The sequence below is a fragment of the Melospiza melodia genome, chromosome 4, assembly GCF_035770615.1.
Source record: "Melospiza melodia melodia isolate bMelMel2 chromosome 4, bMelMel2.pri, whole genome shotgun sequence".
Taxonomy (NCBI): Eukaryota; Metazoa; Chordata; class Aves; order Passeriformes; family Passerellidae; genus Melospiza; species Melospiza melodia.
In genome coordinates this window covers 93,729,596-93,748,525 of record NC_086197.1, presented here as the reverse complement: position 1 = coordinate 93,748,525, position 18,930 = coordinate 93,729,596, and the positions used below count along the sequence as shown (strand labels likewise).

Genomic DNA, 18,930 nt, shown 5'->3' with positions numbered 1-18,930 from the left:
TTACACAAATTGTTGCTCTAGGAACTTAACATACCCAGATGTTACACCACTCACCCTCCATTATCCACTCTTTCTTCTGGGTTGATGGTTCTTTAATCTGCTTGCAACTTCTTTATGTCATTAGCAATTAAATAAAAATAGTTGTAATTCTCAGTTTGTGGAAAAAGAGTGGTGGTTAAGAGTGTGTAAGGTCTGCGTGACTGGGAATGGAATACAGGAATTACCTCTTCAGTAAATACTGCAAACTGAAGACTTAATTATTTTGTCGTACAATTTTTAAGAAGTAAATAAATGCTTCTCCTGTAGTAATGGTGACTTTTGATTTCCTTTTTCCCCCTGATATTTTAATTTTTATTATTTAATTACTGTTGATTTTAATATAGCTTGTGCTCTTTGATCTAAGAGTTGCCTTCTGATGAGTTCATTACACTTTTTAACAGGAATATCTGGATGTTTTGGGAAGACCAATGGTTTTAGCCGGAGAGCAAGCCAAACAAGTCCAATGGACAAATGTCTATCTGGATGCTCTGGTATGATCTGTATTTATCTCTACTAAAGTAAGAATTTTAGAAAATCAGTAACTATGTGGGTCTGCTTTCCCACTAATCCAATTTCTTACAGTTCCAAATATGATATTCTTGTTTTTCTAACATCTATACCAATTAATAGAACAGCCACTAGGAAAAGATCTATTTATAATGTGCTGGTCTTACTTGCACCTAGTATCCATCTAAGTGACCTGAAATTTAGCAGAGAAAACCAGTTTATTCTCTGAAGACTTTGAAGTACAGGCCACTGCTGTTCTCAGCTTAAGCAAAAAAAAAAAAAAAAAAAAAAAAAAAAGAAGCAAATAGAATAGCTTTCCATTGTTGTACCTACAGCAGTAAAGGTCATTTGTTACATTTCTGGTGTGGAGGAATTCTTAGAATTCTTAGTTTTTCCTCTTTTTTTTTTTTTTTTTTTTTCCACCTCCCAAGAACATTCCAGGCAGAATTAAATCTATCAGTACTACTAAGTATTTGCACAAATTTTGAACTTGGGTTGTTGTAATTGCTTACTTGCTCAAGGTAATGATTTCTTTAACCTTCAATTGGACAGTGTAAATAATGGGGATATAAACAAAAACAGTTATGAAAAGCTTTCTTAGTGCTGAATTTATCACTTTGGTCTTGTAAAACAAACATACTCAGGAAACTACAGGAGGAAAAGTATTGTTAGAGGAAATCTAATCTCTTGCTCTGAATAACCGGCTTTTGAGGAACAGGGCAAAAATTACTGCAAAATGGTGATTTGGACTCACGTATTTATCCACGCTCACGTAGCCGTGTAACGCCATGTCAAAATGCACATCCTCCATTCCTGTAATTATTTTTTTTTTAATCAACATATAATTTTTACTGTCAATATAACAGAGCATGACATTGAGGAACTAGTTTTTCATTGAAATTTCAATGTCCAGAAGTTCCTTAACCGTGTTTTGTTTGTTATTTTTGAGGTACTTACTGGAAACATAAAGGATGTGATGACAGAAGTTCTTATGCTCTGTACATATCCTGTTGTAAAGCCAAAGATAAATTTGTAACTGGGAATAGAGATCTGTTGATTCAAGTAAAATAAGTGACACCTGCAGGCATCTCTTTTGTTCCTTTATATACTCAGTGGGTTCATTCAGTCTTTCCTTCAAGGTTTTCTGCCTTCATGTGTTACATATGTGTGCTTGTGGGTATAAAATTGTATATTTACAATTGTATACTCACAAACACACATATGGCTTACAGGACTCATCCCTATAATTTGGTTCTTACTGTCCAGTGGCTGTTTTTGTGGCTAAGACTAAAGTAATGCAAAGTCTATTACATGAGGCCACATTACTGCATAAATTCAGGTTATAAAATTCTGAAGAGGAACTTTCATTTCAGTCTGGCTTTCAAGACTGTCTTAAATAATTCAATGTATTTGTAGCAATTCACAGCTCTTTTTTAGCCCTGTCCCTTTACATTCTATTTCTGTGTTGCTCTGGCTTCATTTTCAAGATAATCCAAGAATTTTCAGATACTTTTAGGTTTACTAGTTAGGCAAAATTTATTCATAATTGTTATCCTTTCTATCCTTTCTAACTTTACCTTCTTTTTTTTTTAATACTGGGGAGATGGTATTATCCCCCATATTACATCCCCCTCCTGTTTCATTATTTATCTATTCAATGTTTCTACTAAATAATGTCTTCTCTACTGATTCATCCCTATTTCTCTTACTTTCCTACAAAATCCACTTCACTTTGCTTGTAGCTTTACTAACTCTGACCTTTCACTTGATACACAAATGTGAGTTCATGAAGGATGGTGTAAAATTCAAAAAGGTGCTACTGGGCTGGGAAAAGAGAGAACAGATTACATCACAGTGCATTCGTATGGTGATCTAGCTTTTTTTTTCTTTTCAAGTAAAACAAAGAGAGAAAAGAGATAAGACTCTTCAATAAACTAGATAGAAGGAGAGTAAGCATAAATGAAGGGGAAAAGTTTAAAATTAAACAATCACATAAAAATGGTAGAAATCTCCCTATGGACAGTTTGGAATAGAAAACTAAATTTTCCTGGCTATCTGAACATATGGGGCTTTGGATCCTATTTTCTGTATGATTTGTGAAGGGTACTAAAGGAAAACAAGATTTCTTGTATCTTCCCAAAAAAATGCAAATTCCTTTTCTCAGTTGCCTCAGTACCAGAGGAGACTGATTTTGCCAAGCCCATATAGACATTATTGCACACCACTCCAAAGCAGTGATGATAGAAAAAGTAGAGGAATTATTTATTGTATTTTTCTGTTGTTTTTTCCTGTATGTGTTATATACCTGTTGTGGCCTAACCCCAGCCATCACCCAAACCTCCACTGGAGAGGCTGGGGAGACAATCAAAAGGGAAATTTGTGGGTTTAGACAAAAACAGTTTAATAGGAAAAGCTGTGCCCACAAACAAAGCAAAACAGAGAATTAATTCACTGCTTCCCATGGGAAAGCAGGAATTCAGCCATCTCCAGGAGAGGAGGGCCCCATCACACTGAAAGGGACTTGGGAACACGAACACCAACACTCCAAATTGAAATTTACTATTTCTAAGCTTTCCTTTCCTTTCCTTTCCTTTCCTTTCCTTTCCTTTCCTTTCCTTTCCTTTCCTTTCCTTTCCTTTCCTTTCCTTTCCTTTCCTTTCCTTTCCTTTCCTTTCCTTTCCTTTCCTTTCCTTTCCTTTCCTTTCCTTTCCTTTCCTTTCCTTTCCTTTCCTTTCCTTTCCTTTCCAATACTGTAGCTGCAAATATATTTTAATAATATTTAGGTTTCTTGAAACTTTTATATCCTAAGTTGTTGACCATCATCAATTTTTAAAAAAGATAATGTGGGGACAAAAAAAATCATAATTTCAACTTTTTATTCATCAAGTCAGTAAAGTATTATTTTCTTTTTTACAAAATTGAAAGTAATTGTTTTTTACAAATACTGAAAGTAATTGCTTAGCTACACACATTCTTCCATTGTTCTAATATATCAGGGCTTAACATTTGCTTTTTAACTAAAAGTCTTTTTCTCCCTTCTTTACTGATTATTTTTTAGGAGCTGGGCCTTGTGATTACAGGAACTCTGCCTGTCTTCAATCTAACAAGGGAACAAAATGGGAAAATTGTAAGCTTTTCATTCAAAGAAAAAAAAAGTAGCAGTTATATAAATTAAATTTAATATTAAATGCCTTGAAGTACGTGTATTTCCGTAGAATATTTTGCAGTGTAATTGTCTTGTACATCAGAAACAAAGGGGTCATATCTGCTTATCTGATCACCTCCTGGGAACAGGAAAATAGACTGCATTATTTTACCTTTTTTGTCATTCTGAGTTTCAGGGTGTGACATTCCACTATCTCCACTGTCTCTCCCTCTGTCTTAGTGGCAGTGGGAATGCACTAAGTGCTCAATAGATGGGAAGTAGATGATGATATTATTTAGACCTTTCTAAGAAATAATGTCTAGATTAATTTCTAGCAAATCTCTGAGGCTGTGGCATTTCAGGGTAAAAGGCAGTGATGTAGAAAATATAAATTAGTACATCATTAGTAATGATAATGGAAAAGAGCACCGTATTTAGATTAAATTCTAAGTGTTGAATAAATAAAATTTCCCATTCCTATTACTGTCTAACATGGAATCTGTGTCCTCTTCACAAAACAAAAAACAGACCTGGAATATACTTGAACAATGTGTAGTAAAATATTTTACTTTTGTGTACTCCATTCAGGTCAAAATATACAGAAATTTAGACCAAATATTATTTGATTCAGTTTCTCAGCTATAACATAGAATGAATCAATGAGGTTTTGGCATTTCTTTAGCTTTCTTTCGGAAGAGTTTTCTTAGCTTCCCTCAAAAAAAGAAAATGTTTCTTAATCTTATCTACAAGACAATGCCTGGAATTGTCTCAGTCCTCTTCAAAGTGACAGACTACTGATTATCAGAGGATGTCATTCTGAGAAATAAAACAGACGTGATCTAGTACACATGAGCAAGAAGGGAACTCCAGTCTCTAATTGAGATACTCAATTTGTATCTCCACCTTAATCTTTTTATAGACTGAAAGATTCCTCCTGAAGCAAATTTTACAAATTTATTTCATATGGACAAGGGATTCAGGTCACACTATGTAAATGACTGCCCCCCTTTTCTGTAGTAGAAAAATAAATTATTTGCAAAATAACTTTACTGCCTGAGTCCCTGATTTCAAATGCTGATGATTCTTTTACTCACTGGGGTTTTTTATTGCATTGGAATATTTTTCATTGATCTTTATACTATAGCCCAAAGAGTTAATTGTTTTGAGGTCTCACTTACCAGCTGCCCAACATGAAAAGTGCTGGTGCTGCTAGTTTAGTATCTGCATAACTGGCAATATTATTGCATCACTTTTGCTTTTAGCTGTTTTGTTCTTACATATATTATTTAATCTAGGAAGGAATCCATCTTCAGAAATAATTTTAATATTCTATATTAAATTCTAAATTTATTAAATTTTATTTTGAATCATTTTGACATAATTTAAAATATTCAGAATAGACACATAACTAAATAGGCAACTTCACAAATGTATCTGTCAAAAAAAAAAAAACATGAAGGCAGAAATACAATTTTACTGATTGTTCCAGTTATTCTGCATTGTAAATATATCTAATACATACTAACATTTTTGAATTTTGCCAGAATCAGCTGATTCTTGGAGTAATGGGGGTGGATGTCTCTTTGGAGGACATAAAGAAACTGACGCCCCGATTTACGGTGAGCTGCTTGCACTGGTGGTTTCCCATCACGTGTGTTTAATGTGTGATTTCTGTGCATGCTCTTTCACAAGTCATGCTGCAATGACTGGATTTGAGTCAAAATGCCAGCAGGCTTCTTTTCATATATTCTATTCTATTGTTGTTCATTTTCTGGTGGTTTTCTCTCCAGCCATATATGTGTTACTGTGTGATTTGTCCATCCGAGTGCGCTGTGTAAAAGTCAGCTTTTGCATTGGGGGATGTATTACAAGTAATTATCTTCCTGTATCTTAAGGCACTGCTCTTTAGTTAAATGTTTGGTTCTTAATGCAGAGTGCACGATCATTTCAGCTGAAAATATTTGCCATTTGTCTAGAACATCTCTTTCTAGAAAATTTCTTTAATATAGGTGTCTGTCTATATCCTACTCAATATGATTGATTTATTTATGTAGACATCTAGCTGTGGAATTTCTATGAAAATAACTGGTGCTGTGGAAAACAAAAGCTGGGGAGGAAGAGGAGCATCACAAGTTTACTGAAGGCAGATGCAAAGTCCTACATTTAGAATGGAATAATCCCACACCACAGCTCAGGCTGCCTCAAAGGGCAGGAAAGGACTTGGGAGTCGCGGTGGAGGACACACAGCACATAAATTAGCAGTGTGCCATGGCAGTCAAAACCAGCTGTGCACTAAACATCTGCATCAGTACACTGTCCAGATTTGATTTCCTGAATGGTAATAAATACTCAGGCCCAGTGCAGAGCTACTAAATTGGCTGGGGGGTCTGCAGTACCTGGCACCTGGAAGAAGCTGAGATGCATTTGAGATGATGAAGGAGCCTAAGGGTTAGCTAATGGGAATTCTGGAGAAAACGGACCTTAACACTGTCTCAAAAAGAGGCTACCAGCATAGGTAACTAGAAATTCCATTTCCAATGGAAATTCCAGCTGAAATTATGGAAGGAGAATAGACTGCCCTTCCCTGAGGTTGAGGAATTTGCACAGGAGGTATTCAAAGAATTGAAACCTAGTCCAACTTCTCAGTTAATTTTTTTAGTTGGACTTTATTTTTTAAGTTGGACTTCATTTTTTTGCTTTCAGTGAGAGGTTGTACCAGCTGACCTTCAGAGGTTTCATCAGCCTAAATCATTCTCCAAGTTTATGATCCTAAAAGAATAAAAAATTAAGAAATTATTTTGTCTGTGTTAGTAATCTTATACTTCATGATGCCTGAGGCGTGTGTTTTCCACAATGTGAGCATTTCTTGAAAACCATTAATTACCCTTTCTTCATTACTTAAAACCATATAATGCTAAATTTAATTTCTTTCTTCCAGCTTTGTCCAAATGGATACTATTTTGCAATTGATCCTAATGGGTATGTGCTACTGCATCCAAATCTCCAACCAAAGGTATGAAACACCTTCTAATTTACTTCTCTATATTAAGGGGATGTTGTCAGAAAAACTCAGAAGATAGAAGACAGCAATAGTGAAAATTCTCAGTTTTGTCTGTGTTAGGAAAATCTGTGGTGCATATATGGCTTCATCTAAATCCACCAGGTTTGACTTATATCGAATTTGTTTATTAATAAAATAAAAATATGTATATTTTGAATGCATATTTATACATGTGAAGTGTTTTAATATACTTATTAACATTAAAACAATTAGTAGTAGCTGTAATATCATTGTGAAAACAGTATAATCATCATGAAGCATCTTGAAGCTTTTGTGCACCTTTTTTTGTGATGCTTTCTCATTTAAAAGATTGAAATTTCTGTACTTGCAAAACCAAAGAAATCAGAGGAAAACACAATGTATTTTACTTGAATTGTTGTATTTATTTATTTGGTTGTTTTTTTGTTTACCAGAGCTGAAACCTGATCTCAGAGTTGGGATGGATTTAGCTGATCACCCCTTCCCAGAACACTAGAGTTTTAGTAGATTAACCTGTTTAAACATGATACTTTTTTCTAAATACGATTAAGACACAACTTTAATCAAATTTCAGGAGAATAGAAACCAAATATTTCAGTTTGGCCCTTTATCCATTAACTGTAGTCCTTACCTTGTGGAGAATCCTACATTGTCTGTATCTTCTTAAATAACTTCCTGACATTGATGAGAAATGTCAATATGAATAGATGATTTTTTTTTTTGAAATCAGAACTTTGATCTTGGTTTTAATGACAGGTTCCTCCATGTGAAACAATCTTCTATTTAGTGGACTTCTTGAAAATTCTCATATTTTAATTGCTTCTTTTCAGTGAACTTTGTCTCTTGAATTCTAAAGGTTATATTATATAAATGACAAAGTTAAGATAACTTTTTTAATTGTCAAAGACAGAAGAAGAAATTAAGCATTCATCTACATATTTTAGTGATTAATTTTATTCTTATTCTGGGAGAAGTCAGTTTTGTGAATATTTGAATTGATTTCCTGATGCAGTAATTATTACATTTGAAATCTTTTGCCAAGTGTGTAACACAAGAAAGAAAAAAGTGCTTCTGAAGAAGAGAAAGAATAACTTTATTGTAACTTTTAATGAGATATCCCTTTTGATTTATTTTAAAAGGCACTTCAAAAATAGAAAGGAAAACCATGGAAAAGAAGGGTTTTATATAGTCTCCATAACTGAGCAGGACTTCGGTTTCTGGCTATCCGCATTTGATTTTCATGTCTTAAAAAATGGAAGTTTTGATTTTTTTTTTTTTTTGTGAATTCTTCAGAGGCAAAAATCTGCATCATTACTGACCCAATATTTTCTTAATTAGAGGTTATTAGCAATTGGCCTATTTATCTTTCCTTTGTATGCAAATTAAACTGTCTTTTCATTCATAGGAGTAATGTAAAAAGAAGCAATGCAATAGTCTTATTTTAGACCTAATCTTCTAAGAAACTGATGGACTCTGTTCATATCAGATGTGCTGTTATCCTGCACTGTTGCCTCACAACATTGAAGATTAAAAAATTCTTTTTAAAACTCAGCTCATCCCAAATAAATCTAGGCAAACTGAGGTGGATTATTAGGATACTAATTGTCATGGTTTCTCTGTGTAATTTTCCTCTTAAAAGGATATGGAAGTCCTGAGATGTTTTCCCTTTATGCTCAAAACTTTGATTTAGAGTATGTTTAAAACAGGATATTTTATAAGCAACAATTGTTATGTTGTAGAACAATGTCTAAATGTAACATTAAACATTTGAATTATTATTGTTATTGTTGTTATTAACAGTTACACAGACTAGAGTTTTCCACTCCCTGTTTGTGTGGGGTGGTGCATGCTATTCAGGCTGATACAGGAACTACAGTTTAAAACTATGGTACTCAACAAAGACAGATGTATTTAGAATTCATGGACTTTCTTTAACATGTCATATTAATTTTAGTTGAACCTCCCAGTAGCTGTTAACTTATTAACAAACATCATTTTAACCCTTTTTGCCAGCAATTTTTCAATAGTTGTAAAATAAAACATAACTACGTCTTTACCTTTCGAGAGGTGAGGGCTTCTTACACTTCCAATTCTTCCTTCTTTTGGATGTCTTCTGCTTTCCTTCTGAAAATCTATTTCCTCAAATCACAACTGGTTCAACACAATCAATATTTTGAGAAATTGACTTGAAGTTTGTAAAGTTGTTTGCACAACTGAGAAAAGTCAACAAACAACAAATTCAACAGCATATTAAAATAATTTAAACCTTTCCCATCATTTTCTTATTTGCTGAAATATGTGAAAATTATGCCAAAGCATAACAATAAAACTTTTAATATGCATCTTAATATAGTTTTAAACAGCTTAAATCATTTTTATGTTTGTGTAATTAGCAAGTTTTTTTATAGTACTTAATTTTATGTTTTATTGTCAATTTTCTTTGTTTGTGTCTGCATATATGCATATATTTTTCCCACTGCTATGGGAGAGAACAGGTGGATGCACCACCAAACAAATGTAGTCACTGAAGTGAGTCCATTAAGCATGTATTAACAAGCTAAATCTTAGTTACATTGTGAAAACAGTAAATAATTCTATTTCTCAAACTATTTTAAAGATTAGAATCCTTCTCTTCATTTTTACTGTGGTTTTGATCAAGACCCATTTAATGGCAGACCTAAAACTCCATATGCCTTCAGTGAAGTCCAATATTCTTTCTTACTGTTTAGGGTTATTTAAGCAGCTTAGGAGGACCTGGGTTTTAGGATCAAATATAAATAAATAGTGAGATATTCTCATTCTGTATATTATTCTGTCAGAATATGTGGAAGGGAGAGCCCTCTGTTAATTTTATTCACATTAACATATGTCTGATTTTTGTTTCCCTATCCTAAAACTGTGTTTAATTCTGGAAGAGAGCTCAGAATTCATGATCAGGGTGAGGGGTGGTCTCTGCTTGCAGTAGTAAACATGCACTGGACAGCACAGATGTTGAGAAAACACTCCCATTCTATAAGTAGGCTATTAACTAATAGTGCAAAAATATAAATTACTGCTTTTTTGTTACTTCAGCAAATTGGTGTGGGCATACCAAAAGTTAAATTGAGAAAAAGGAGACCCCATGTACAGGTAACTTTGGATGGAGGTGATTAGTGCATTAGAATGCATAGACCTGGAAATATAATTAGAAAGCTTCTGCCCTGCTTACTAGGAAAAATCTAACTAGAGAACTGTTTATTGTGACAAACAGCTTCCAAAGCATGAAGCTTGCATCCTTTCCTGTTTAAATAATAGAAAACATGCTACTGGCTGTAGTGAAGGGCATTCCATTAAATTATGATGCTTTACTAATAGGTGCTAATTAGAGTCGTGCTGTAAAAATTCTTCTTCAGATGTTAAAATTAATTTGAAGAGTGGAAATAAAAAAAGACTACTTGTGCTGGCTTTGCTTGCATAAACCCAAAGTCAAGAGAAGATCAGAGGACAATTCTTGTGACTTTATTGCCAAGTTTTATTGTACAGTGTATGCTGCATAAAATTACAGAATATGAGTTGTTCAGGGTTTGTTTTTTTTTTTTTTTTTTTTTTTTCCCCTGGGGAAGTCAGAGTAGGGAATATGTTCTATCTGCCATTTATTTATCTATATCCTAAATTTTCTCAATTTAGCAGACCCAACTGCACAGAATTAACTGCCATTAGCCTGAACAGTGTAACTAGTCATGTTTATGTAATGCAATTCCTCAGCAAAAAACATGTAATGAAAATTTAAAAATCACTAAAGGAATATATTAACTATGTAACTAGAAAAATAATAAACTTAAACATGGTATATCAAGTTTGATTTCTTACACATATGGGAATCTGTAATGCAAAACTTGTGGCCTGCGCAGCAACACCAGTAAAACGGTGTAAAATCCTGATCCAGGTCAGCGATTTCAGCAAGTATTGGGTGGCTGTGTTTATAACACGTGTAGAAGGCCACCTCAGGGCTGAGTTTTTGTTTGTGCGCTGGAGAAATCAGCACTGAATCATAAAAAAAATCTTGGTTTTCTTAGCACAGCTGGCTCCTGAGCTTGCCGTGGTGTGTCTGGCTGCTGCTGGGTTTGCCAGGCAGTGCTGCTGCCCGGGGAGGTCCGCACTGCCAAAGCTCTGGGCTCCCATCCCCTCCAGATGCCCCTGAGTTTACCTCTGTGACTTTTTTCCATCACTTCTTTTAAAATTCTTTTAAAAGCCCAGTAGCCTTTGTCTTCACTAGTACTGCAGGTATGAGTAAGAACTAAGCTCCTGCAACACAGCAAACAAGGTCATCCATAGAATTTGTGAGAACTGACTTCCCAAAACACACAAAAACATTTTAGTTAACTTTTTTTTATGTTGCTGCACCAGTTCTTTCTTTCTTTGTTTCCTTCATGAGTTGTCATTGAAATTATAGATCCTAGCCTTTATTTGTCCTGCTGAAAATGGATTGCAATCCTTTTGTTTGCATGCTTCATTGCTGGTGATTTATTTCTGTTCTGTTTTGTTGTGCTGCTGAATATGGTGGTGGTGGTGAGCTTATTCCAGTCATGTTACGGGCATGACTGGATAAAGAGAAGAACAAACTGAACTGTAAGTTTGTTTCTTCGTGGCTTGGAATAAACCCCAGTAAATGGCAACCTTGGAAATAAAAATTATGGAGCCCAAATACCGGTATAAACATTCTTGGAGAAAAGAGACATAAAGGGGAATTAGTCTTCCCTTTTAAAGTAGCAGTGTAGAAATTTTCTGTTCTAGCTCTTAGTGGCTGTCTTTGTGCCTCAGGCACATCTAAGAATGCATTTATACATGAATAGGGTTTTTTTGCCTATTAAAAGTGATTAATAAGTATCATATAAGAATTGTGAGGTGATATAATATAAATCTTAAAAAGAAGAACAGTTAATGCATACTTGAATTTTTACAGAATTAAAGTTTGCTATTTTGTCTTTGGGACTCCTTGACTATGACTAGCCCAGGTTATCATTTGAAATGAGTATTGACCTTGATTTGATGTGATGGCTTTATTATTTTTTTTCTTTTTTTTTACCATTTATTTTCTTCTCTGTTCCTTTGTGTGTTGGAATGGAATGTGAACTTCATAAATGCCTCCTCTGCCATGCCAATGCCTTCATGCATGCTGTTTGGGTTTGACCATGCTATTCATTATCCATTGCATGTAAGATATATAAATTTTTATTTATTTTTACATTTAAGCCTTTTGTTACTTATTTTGAGAGTGTGGATTTGTTGGGAGGGAAAAGCAACTGCAGAGCAATAATTGAATAATTTTGAATTAGTAGGGAGCATACATTAATGCCATTATATTGAAGTTGCTAGTTTTATCAATCATAAATAAATAGATATGCAAAAATTTTCTTGAAGTTTTCAGTAAATATTTTAAAGAAATATTTAGAATATTCCCAGAATCTTTGTCTGCAGTCTTTTCAGTACATATTCTCTTCCTGATAATAAATGTATTGTTTTTTCTTTTAGCAGACAGTAAGTCTTGTTAAGAACAAGAATGATTCTGTATGGCCAGAGACATGTACATTTTGTCCTCAAGAAAAAGAAGAAATAATCTTCTGTCTTCTTGGCCTATTCTATATTACAATCTTGAAAATAAGAGCTGTTGTTAAGCTCTTAGTACTCCAGACTGTTACATGAAGGCATCTTTTACCATTTGTTCAGGACATTACTTGCTTCCGGTGCATACATGTATTGTGATGAAACATGTATGCATTCCTTGATAGAACAGTCACATGTACATTTGTCATTTAGCTTTGCCAGAGAATGCTAAGATATGAGAAATATGATTGTAATTTTGAAGGAAGGGACTTTAGTCTGCCTTTAATCTATATGTCAGTATAGGAGAATTCCTGAAATCCCTTAATTTTTTTTTTTTTTATCTTCTACTCTGAATGGTTAAGTAATATATCCCCATACTCCTTTTTCTAAAGAAATGCACTTGCTTTTAGGGGGTGCATTAAATAACTACTGGGTGATGAGGATGGATTATTTTTACACCACACACAATATAAAGTCAATGGGGCTTAGGCAAAATTGCCAGAAAAAAATGTTGGATTCCAACTCATATGGAAGATGGCTCTGGCCAAGTAAATGCAGACTGCAGCTGAGAAAGGAGCAGGGGCTGGAGGGTGGTTTGATCTAGTTCAGCAGAGCTACACTGGCTTTCCAGAACTCCTGTGGGGCCAGGGTTTCTACAGATGTAGATCACCAAAGTTCTCTGTGCTCCACAGTTGAGGGTTTACATCATCAATGTTCCTTAGGTCTGGAAGATTGGGTTTCAGTATTTCTGTGCCACAGGTTTCCATCTTCTAAACTGTTGTAACAGTGCTGATGTAAAGAGAAATGCTTTTGAAACTCCAAGGTGTTCAGGGAAGTCCTGCAATGCTGACAAAAAAAGTGGGGTTTATTTTTTATAAACCCCAAGTAATTGGCTGTAATTTCTGCCTTTTTGAATCTTGAACTGTAGTCTATTCCCACCTCACATCAGCAAGCCTGTGTTGTATTTTGCTCTTGGTAAAATTGCAGAGTACAGTTGCCCAGCTTGCTGGTTGGGTGGAAAACTCTCCCAAATTTCTCTCTCCTTTCTTGGAGGCAGGACATCAAGTGAGAGATTCATATCCTCTGCTTCCTCTGCTTGAGCCCCACACATGACAGGCTGTAGACAGACACTGGCAATTAGTATTAATTTGATTTTCACTTATCCAATTAACCTCCCTATTCAACAAAATAAAATAAATGAGAAAGGGCCACTAGTAATGCTACAAGAGATTAAAATAGACGGGTAAGTAAACCCAGTAAAGTAGGCTAATTTGAAATGAAGGGATTAGAGTGGTTTGTGATATTAAACTACTCTGTCTTTATTATTTGATCATTTAATATCTTCTGCTTCAGAATCCTAAATCCCAGGAACCTGTTACGCTGGATTTTCTAGATGCTGAATTGGAAAATGATATTAAAGTTGAGGTGAGATTACCTGGTTTCTTAGCTCCTGTTGCTGTTCATGTTTCACCATGTCATAAACTGCAAACCAATCAATGTTCTAGATTTTGAATGGGTATCTATTTCAATATAAATCTGAATTTTAAATTTGTCTAAATATAACTTTATATAGAAATAAAGTTATATTTAGACAAATTAAACCCCAGCATTATTCATAGGCAAGGGCAATGTATTATATTCGTCTCATTTTGAAAACCACCATGATTGCTACTTAAATTCTTCTTCATTAAAGTACCAATTCCTGAGAAGGAAGCTAGAAAAATTTTTCAAAACACTTTTTCATAACACTTTTTAATAGAATATTTACCTGAAATATTTTAAAAGTATTTCCCTATTAATGCAAGATTGTTCCTGTGACAAAAAAGAGAACTGAGAAACGAAGTTGTGCGGACAGCAAATTAATTCCTCTGTATATTTTTCAGTTACTGATTTTGTAATATATTCAGAAGTTATAAATTTTTAAGATAATTAGTTATTTTTCTGAAATCAGATTAAAGGCTTTTAAACATTTTACATTTTTAACATATTTTTGACTGAAATTGTTCTTTTATGCTGACAGTAATCACCCTGCTTTGGTATCTGTTTAATTCTGCCTTGAAGTTTCTTTGAAATGGCTGCTTCAGAGGGGAGTTACTCTTGAACTGGAACAAAAGTATTTCTGTGAATCAGTGCTACTACCTGAATCACACAGATGTGCTGGGAGGGACAAGAAATGCTAGGCAAAGCTTCTTTTCATGCAGAATGAAAACTTCATTTCACACAGAATTCATTCTCTCTCTGTCAGTGCCCAACATCAAGCAGTTTTATGGCATGGTCTGGCAATTGAAAGTACATCAGAATTGATGCTTCTTAACTCTACTGATTTGGTATATATTTGGATAAAACAACTTCTAATTGGAAAAATCAGAAAATTGTAAACAAAACTTTTTTTTAATAGTTGTGACTTCCATTTGCATTATCATTTTCTGTGTTTTTAAGAAATATTTTAGTCACTTGAATGATTATTCATGTTGCATGCAACACCTACACTTTTTCTCTTTATTTCACTTTTGCCTTTTCTTCCTTGCCAATAGATTCGGAAAAAAATGATAGATGGAGAAAGTGGAGAAAAAACATTTGAAACACTGGTCAAGTCCCAAGATGAGGTAAGATAGGAACCCAAAGAGTTACATTTACAGGAATAAACCAAACCAGAAAAATAATGTGAAATGGTGAAATGCTGTGATATTCATTTTGTAATGACAATTTGTACCATTTTTTCCCTCCAGATTTGCTAGTTTTACTGGCTTATAGCAAAAAAATATGTACTTAGGAAAAAAAGAATTGTTTTGTTTCTTGGTTTCTTTGGTGCATCATTAATCAGGCAGTTGTTGATGAGGTCTTACACTCTGTTCAACAGGAAATGGACCCAGCCTACTTCTGTGCATGAATTCCAAAACAAAGCGCTTAATTTGCTTGCAGAGATGTGTGAGGATGGGTTTGGTAGTTTATATTGTGGTTGAATTGGAAGAAAATTGTGAGAAAAAAATAATAAAGTAATATTTTTTAGCCATAAATGAAGACTCTTTGGGATAAGCAAATTCATCTTACAGTTATATCATGTACTTTCTGAACAGCTTGTTGAGTTCTTTATTTTCTTGTCCAAAATACTTATTCCTGAAAAACATTGCTACTGTTTTCTCTAATATGCAGACGTTTTCTAGCAATAGGAAATACTCAGATTTGATATGGGTGCCTACTTCATGGGGACCTCAGTGAGAAGAAATCATGACGGGTGTGCTGAAGGAGCAGCTCTGGCCAGAGTGTGCCCCACAGTCACAGTTCCACAACAGCTTTTTGGAACTCTTTTGCTCTGACCATAATTCAGTTTGAAGATATTTAATTTGATGACTTAGCAGACACTGCACAACCCATAGATATAAACTCACTGTAACAATAATCAGAAGAATTGCTTGCAGTTAATTCATACTGACTTTTCCCAGTGCGAAAAGTGCCCTTGCCTCCTTTTAGTGTTTCATGCTTTCTCACAGTGAAATGCTAAAACCAAGCTTTACAATACTGCTTTTCAATCTCTGGGTAAATCCTGCCCTGTGAGAAAATTGTGTTTTTTCCTGAAGCGTTCCAGTGTTGGAGGATGGTGCTCAAATAGGTGTTTTCTGGGGCAGAGAGGCAAAGCCCCAGTGGATGCCAGCTCTGCCCCCTCCCCTGTGTCAGGATCCCATGCAGTTTAGGATGTTTAGGATGCCACCAGTCTGTTCCCTTAAGGGAAACTGGATCATTCCTGAGCCACTGTCAGAGAGTCCAAAGCCCTGCTGGCATCTGAGATGAGGATAAACTGCTGCTGAAGGAAGAGACTCCATGCTGGCACATTTTCAGATTTATTTTGTTTTGTTTAAGGAGCGTCTTTCCAGATCTATGGGTGAAAAAGGCTCTGTGTAGGTGGTTGGAAGAGGAAGGGTTAGAAGGTCACAAAAATACAATAACATTATTATGGTTGTACAAGAAATTGCATTAATGGCAAACATTTTGAAGAGATTTCAGACTTTTTGTACATTTTTCAGGCTCTGTTCTACACAAGAACTGAAATAGTTAGTCCTGCAACTCTTTGCCCAAAGAAAGAGGGAGGGAAGTGTTGGAAATGCTGAAGTCAGTTGCAGAATCTGGGCAGGAGGGAGGATGTGACATCCCTGGGTGCATGAGAACGTGCCAGTTACACACGGCCCAGACCACAATCTGTGTTGGAATAAAATATCCCCAGCCTTTGATCCCAGATGTCTCAATGCCAATGAAATTAATTATCCTCACCTTCCCTTTCACCATGGCCCAAGATTTCTTCCTCTACCCAGACCTCTGTGAGAGAAGAAAGGAGCAGCCAGAGCTGGCTGGCTGTGATGACTGCTTCCAGCCATTGCAGCCCCCAGCTCCAGGCTGCTAGAACCAGAGAAAAGCTGCTTTAAACCACGGGCCACGCATGAGCCATGCATCACTTAGCACTTGATAGCTTCATATATTTTCTTATAAAATGGGCTGATGTGGTCGGCTGCTCTGAACTGACAGTTGCAGTCTTCGGGCTTAAAATTGATGTTCTTTTTGTTTTGCTTTTTTGGTTTAAGTTTGCATCGCTCTCCTTTTGTGTTGCAGCTGGCCCCAGCAGTGTCTCGGGAGATGACTTCATCCTACAGCATAGAGACTGGGCTTGTAGCAAATGTGGGTGGGGTGCTCTGGAGTCTCCCAGAGCCTCGGGGGCTTTCCAAGGAACAGAGGAGATGCCATAGGAACAAAAGCATTGCCACATTTGGCAGCAGGGGTGGGCAGCAGTGAAAACTGAAGGGTCACAAAAGCTGCAGTGCCATGTGTGAGTTCCTTGGCAGAGATCAGCTGGGGATGGGACGGGCTCAGAGTGCCCACTGAGGGAGATGGCAAAGGTGAATGGGAGCTGAGGTGTGAGGATGTGTTATCTGCTGGGTCTGCTTTGGAGGGAGCTTTCAGCCAATTTGCTTTCAGGCACTGTGACAGTGCTGGTGGCAACAGGATTTAATTACAGCCCCATACTTCCCTTCCCTCCCCTCCCACCTTGGGCACTGCTTTATTCTTGTGGGGGTACCCATGACACTGTGCCTGATTTGGAGGCACTGGGTTCAGGTGGCTGACTTTAGCCTGAAGTACACATTCAGTATGAATAGGCTTCAACAGGAATCTCTTCAGCCATCTTTTTTACCTTAAATACAAAATGTATCAGAGTACAAGACACTGTTATATGCATCTTCTTTCTCATTTTCTATCTTTTTTTTTCATTTTCTTTCATCTTTTCTTAATTTTATTTCAAAAATGAAAATAATAAATTATTTTCCTGTCATGCTTTACTGAAAAGCAGCAGCCAGGTAATGAGAGAGTTTGAATTTATTATTGTCATACAAGTCACCTCTTTTCCAAATGGTCATTTTCTCACTATCCTTTTACCATAGGGAAAGAAAGAACCTAGAGGTTTACCTGTAGTACCTTTCACCAATGTTTGCAATGTTTCAGTGCAACAGCTGTACAGTCCTCACTGCTGGCATACTTACAAAAATTTGATTGTTAAAGTAATAATATGTTGCAGCTGGCATAATCTTACAGCTTTCAAAGTGGAAAACTGAGTAAAACAATGTCAGCCAGGTGGATTCATGATTAAATCTATGGGGAACTGTGGGACTGTGCCTATCGTGCTATTTTTCATACCACAAGAAAACAAATGGTAAAGATTATCCTAATGTATTAAGTTTTTTAAAAATAAACATTTATTTCAATGTTACATTTTTTCCCAAATTCAAGACCTTCCTAATTAGATTGGAAACACATGTTAAGTTTAGCAGGGGGTGTCTATACAATCAGAATTACCAGCCTGTGCCTGCAGTTATGATTCAAATAGAAATGCATTAAGCCAGTGGTGCTGTGACCTGAAAGGATGGGAAGGGTGGGCTATGGGTGGTTTTGTTTTAAAAGACTTACCTACAAAGACTTTTTATAACTGAGGGGTTTTTTTCCAGTCTTTTCATAGTTTAAGTGCAAAATTCTCCATAAAAGAGAAAGCATTTTCTATCAAATTTAATGGTTTGTATAGGCCTGGCTAATGTGAAAAATACAGGTCAGGTTTGTCTGATTTTATTTAAATTTAAGTTTACTCATGTTCAATTATATGGTTGATTCTTTTGCAAAATGTAAGTTTGGAATATATTTAAGGAAAAGAGTTGCAGCTCAACCCATGATTTTAGCAAAATAAATAGAAATACAAAAGATTTGTACTTGATTTTACATAGTATTTTTCGAAGAAAGGTCACAATTATTGAAGCTCCTTAGTTTAATAATTCCATTTTTCACCAATATCTCTTTGTAGAGGTATATTGATAAAGGAAACAGAACATATACATGGACTGCTGTGAATGGCACTGATTACAGGTAACTCATTTCTGTCCACTGACTTCCTTTGTTTATTTAAGTGTCCTTTTGGTTAATTTGGGTTAATATTTTTAGCATTACAATTTTTATACTGGCTAAGGTGACATTGGTGTGTATATTATTTCTAATTCATTTAAGCACACAACATTGTAGCATTAGAAGGAATGTTGAAACATTCCTTAACATTACTCAAAACAAGGAAATGTTTTCCAAGTCTCAG

At 35.4% G+C, this 18,930-nt stretch overlaps 1 protein-coding gene across 4 annotated transcripts in view; it reads left to right on the top strand.

Moving 5' to 3' along the window:
* The window catches only part of CACNA2D1 (calcium voltage-gated channel auxiliary subunit alpha2delta 1), a 363,361-nt gene that overhangs the window by 310,363 nt on the left and 34,068 nt on the right, over positions 1-18,930 (top strand). Inside the window, exons 15-22 of one of the 4 annotated variants that reach the window (XM_063155621.1) lie at positions 441-530; positions 3,605-3,673; positions 5,236-5,310; positions 6,630-6,704; positions 9,804-9,860; positions 13,668-13,739; positions 14,849-14,920; positions 18,649-18,710. In XM_063155621.1, the coding sequence (XP_063011691.1) occupies positions 441-530; positions 3,605-3,673; positions 5,236-5,310; positions 6,630-6,704; positions 9,804-9,860; positions 13,668-13,739; positions 14,849-14,920; positions 18,649-18,710 (572 nt within the window). Of the gene's footprint in view, positions 1-440; positions 531-3,604; positions 3,674-5,235; positions 5,311-6,629; positions 6,705-7,165; positions 9,080-9,803; positions 9,861-13,667; positions 13,740-14,848; positions 14,921-18,648; positions 18,711-18,930 lie in introns of those variants that run through there. The other 3 variants (XM_063155623.1, XM_063155622.1, XM_063155624.1) reach the window with 3 other exon arrangements.